Here is a 4091-nt window from a genome sequence, read left to right on the forward strand (position 1 = left end):
TCTCCTCATAAACTCACTCTGCGTGAGACTAAAAACCAATCTTGGTAATTCCATGGGTGTGCTGTCTCCTTCTTCTCTCCAAATGCAGCGTGAAAGCTCACATGTGCTGCTGGCTCTTTTCTCCAAAACACCACTAGCAGCTACTATGGGTGCTTCGCTCGTCTCTTCCTCCAAATATCATATCCCATCACACCATGATTGTTTTCTCCGTCGTCGTTCTGGATCTAAAACATACCACAATTATGACATGAGCCAAGCGCAGTGGAAGTTGCTCTTTCAAAAACAAAATCGACGAAATTATGTGTCCTTCTGGGTCCTTTCTCGCAATCACGGTAGTGGATAAAGGCGCTGTATCAAAAGTCCGGCAGATTATTTATATGAGTGTGGCTGCCAGTGTCCTTTCTTTCAGTTGCGAAAACGCGGCCGTTTCTTTTCATGTTTCTGTTGGTCTCCTCAGGTGGCAGGAGGGGATATAAAAATCCCACGGGTGGTGGACTCTTTCCCTCTTCCAACACACTTCTACTCTTCTTTGTGGAACCAAAATGGAAAGAATATGTCTTGATGGGTCTGTCGCTTCCTGTCTTTCTCCAAAACGTCACCAACACGTCGACATGTGTTTGTCGCTTCCTCGTCTTCTCGAAACTAAGCTTTGACTGTGTTATGCGTGTGTCGCGTCCTCTTTCTCTCCAAAACATTAAACCGAGAGAAAAGTGAACTATGTGCTGCGTTGTCGAATGTTCCTCTAGAAAATGCTGAATAGCGGTACCATGATTGACGATTTGTTTGGAAGCCACACAAAGCTCCAGAATCATGTGGGTACAAGGCCCATGGATTGTCGCTTTCCAAAGAGCCCAAAAGGTCAACCATGATAAACCGACCGTCGTCGCAGAAGAACAACGCGGTATTCGACCAGCCTTAGCCGCAGAAGCAATACGATCAGGTGAGGTCTGCCCAGAAATGATGTTACCTCAGCCCCCGTGGCGACTGTAACAGCAAACAGCAACTAAACAGACTTTTGGTCGAGAAATGACGTTCCTCGCACCACCATCATGGGGAAATACGAGAGCGCACCTAGCGTCTCCACTGTGGCCATGCCGGCAAAACTGGTAGACTAACTGCATAGCAGTGGCACACTCACCTAATCAGCTCACAATCCGAGGGCATGGCCTGCAGCCAATATCTTGTCGTCCGTCCATCTCACCCTAGAAGACGGTGAAGGAGCACACTGTTCGCATCGTGGGAGAAGGGCATAAGACGTTGACGCCAAATATAGGCCATAGGTGGACCGTGATGCGCGCGTTGTGGTTAGTGGACGGGGACAGCCTTGTCTTCGCGTTAGTGCGTCATGCTGTAACGGGCATCCTCGGCTGGCGATCTCGGCGCAAAGTGACGTCTAAATGCCCGAACGAGTAAACTTTGTCCGTCCGTACGGCTAATAGCCGTATTGGCGATTGATTAATCGGCACGACTGTGCCTTTGGCCGTGGGTTGGGGGCTCGTGTTGCGAAGATTGGGGATTGTATATTAGGTCTTCGTCGCGTCGTTCGTTTTGCTGTACTCACAACCTCACACACTCTCGCCTCACACCTCTCTACATCTAATACCAACCCACCAAACCCACACACATAAACCGCAACCATGGTCTCCTTCACCGCCCTCGCCCTCCTCGCCACAACCGCCATGGCCGGCCCCGTCGCCCGCCAAATCGCCATCCCAGAAGGCTGGACCTGGCAAGTCGAGAACTGGGAAGCCGGCTGCTCCCGCCAGGGCTGCTACTACAACTTCAACATCACCGTGCCGAGCGTACCGGAAGGTCCCGCTGGCGTCAAGGCGTACTGCCACGGCTACGAGCAGGGTTACGACCAGAGCTTCATGATTCCTTCTGCGTACGAGAACTGCCAGCTGCTTGAGGGTGTCAACAACGGTGTTGCGGCTAGGCTGTCTGAGAGGGTGCACGATGGTCAGGGTCTTGGACCTAAGGAGATTGAGGTTAGCTTTGAGTATGCGGCTTATGGTGACCGGTAAGTTACAACATCTCCATCTTCCGATACATTGTATGGACGTAAGCCAACTTCAATATCATAGCCCTGCGTACAACTTCTCTGGTACCCACGAGGCCAGGTACAACCAGTTTGTCACCTACCCTCTCAACTTCACCATTACCCCTACCAAGGTCTTCGGTATCGCATAGATGGAAATGAGGTGGAAATAATGAAGATGATATCGTCCTGGAGTTCTATCGAGACGAATAGAAACAGCATAGAATAATGTTAATAACTGCAAGATGCAACAACTTGGAATACTTCGTTCTTTACCCTGCATGCCTGACGATGGTCGCGATTGATCATTCTCTTTAGTTTTAACATGGCATAAACTGATGGCAAGACACGTGCTCTCTTTGGTCTCTTGGCGGAGAAAGGTATATAAGCTTCACGCGCGCCAGCCTCTCTGACTTCTACATCACCTTTCTACGCAATGTTCTCCAAAATGTGCGTTGATCAATTTCATGGCCTTCTCGCCTGCACCGAAAATATCGCCTCTAGAATGATGTGCCTTTCTTTCCAAAAATTACCAAAGCGACGCCATGTCCAACTGTCTGCTCGAGTCTAAAAGATGGAACTACCGTGTCATGGCTGCCTGTCCAAAACCACTCTCAATGTCTCCGCCTGTCTTCTTCCTCGCGCCTAAAAGGTCAAAAAGTTATCATATGTCTTTGCCTCTCTCCTTCCCTGCGACTCTTCCCGTTGCTTGTTCCAAAACAATCCAAGAAGCACAAGATGTTCCGCGAGGTCGAAAGTGGGCGAAGAAGACACCAAGAAGAACGACAAAACAGCCGATGCTACGGGTCGACAGTGATCAAGCTACATGAATTCGAAAGAGAGCTGCGGTGCTACTACTTCACCACCGCTTTAATACCTTGGTCTCGTTGGGTGGAAACGACCTGATAGGTGTGGGCGGTCACGCAGAGTCATGCGTACGTCTTTTGCGATGTCGATGACGAAAGTAGAACGGAGGTTGTATGAATACAATCGACTGAGCTGCAGTTGCATAGGACCTGCTTTATTTCCTGTATTTCTCTCATGAACTTTTGCAAAGAGTCTCTCTACCCATTGTTATGTGTGTAGCCTCTGGGAGGTGATCAAAAGTTTATAGCGGAGGATGAAAGACGTTATGTCGTCTGCAGTCTCGTATCGCAGAACTGAGGTCGTTTTTATATGATCGTAATCGTGTATTTCCCCTCACCATCGATCGATTCGTACTCCAACCACCACTCGTTCTTGAAGCTATCAAGCTGATTCCAGTCCACGGGTTCTTTCTCACGGAATAGCGTACGAAACATACCCACCCTTCGAAACTGTCCGCGTATGTCTCGCATAGGTACAAGTAGAAGAGCACACAAGTACCCGAGACAGTCGATGAAGAGCGGCATACAATGCAACTGGAACGAGAGCGGCCGGCGATCAAAGTAAAAGTTGTGACTACTCATGCTATTCCATTTGCCGTCGCAGTGAATGTCGAAGTTTTTCTCGGTTCCGAAAGTTGGATGCAGCTCCATAGTTGTCAGGTAGCCGCATAGCTGCATAGTAGCGCCGGTGACGGCACCTGTTCGGTCTCCTGTCGCAGACTGAACTTCCCAACGGATGACGTCGACCAAGCATTGGCCTTCCGCCTGGAAGTACCCATACCACCATATGTGACGATCTGTGCATGCCCATGACCATGAAGGTGCACGGTAGTGAATAGGATCTGCCTCCATTTGGAATATGTAATCCCTTTCACTCTTCTTAGGAGCATACCAAGCCAATCCTTGAACAATGTCATGTCCCCAAAGGCCTGCACAGTACTCTATGTCGAGAAGCTGCTCCATATGCTTTGCGATTCCCGACAGTGCAATCAACTTGTCGCTGCCGAAAGTCAGGTTGCATTGACTATACTCCGCTGTAATCTTTCTCCACAGGCTCCGGAACGAAGTCATGTTAAGCGTAGCGTTCTTATCCGTAGATATATGTGTAAGCTCCTTGCCATCAGTGTACTTTGAGCCAAAGATCTCGATACCTGCAGGATATCTTGTGGATTTCAGCGAATGCTGTA

At 49.3% G+C, this 4091-nt stretch overlaps 1 protein-coding gene across 1 annotated transcript; it reads left to right on the plus strand.

Moving 5' to 3' along the window:
• Window positions 1–1637: 1637 nt before the first annotated feature.
• On the plus strand, window positions 1638–2190 carry J4E88_009127 (uncharacterized protein; the record flags this gene model as incomplete). The annotated part of the gene is made up of 2 exons (XM_049402732.1): window positions 1638–2020; window positions 2085–2190. The coding sequence occupies 2 exons, from the start codon at window positions 1638–1640 to the stop codon at window positions 2188–2190; spliced, it is 489 nt and encodes a 162-aa protein (XP_049251587.1).
• Window positions 2191–4091: the final 1901 nt, after the last annotated feature.

This window comes from Alternaria novae-zelandiae, assembly GCF_023758075.1.
Source record: "Alternaria novae-zelandiae strain BMP 2774 chromosome Unknown scaffold_22, whole genome shotgun sequence".
Taxonomy (NCBI): domain Eukaryota; kingdom Fungi; phylum Ascomycota; class Dothideomycetes; order Pleosporales; family Pleosporaceae; genus Alternaria; species Alternaria novae-zelandiae.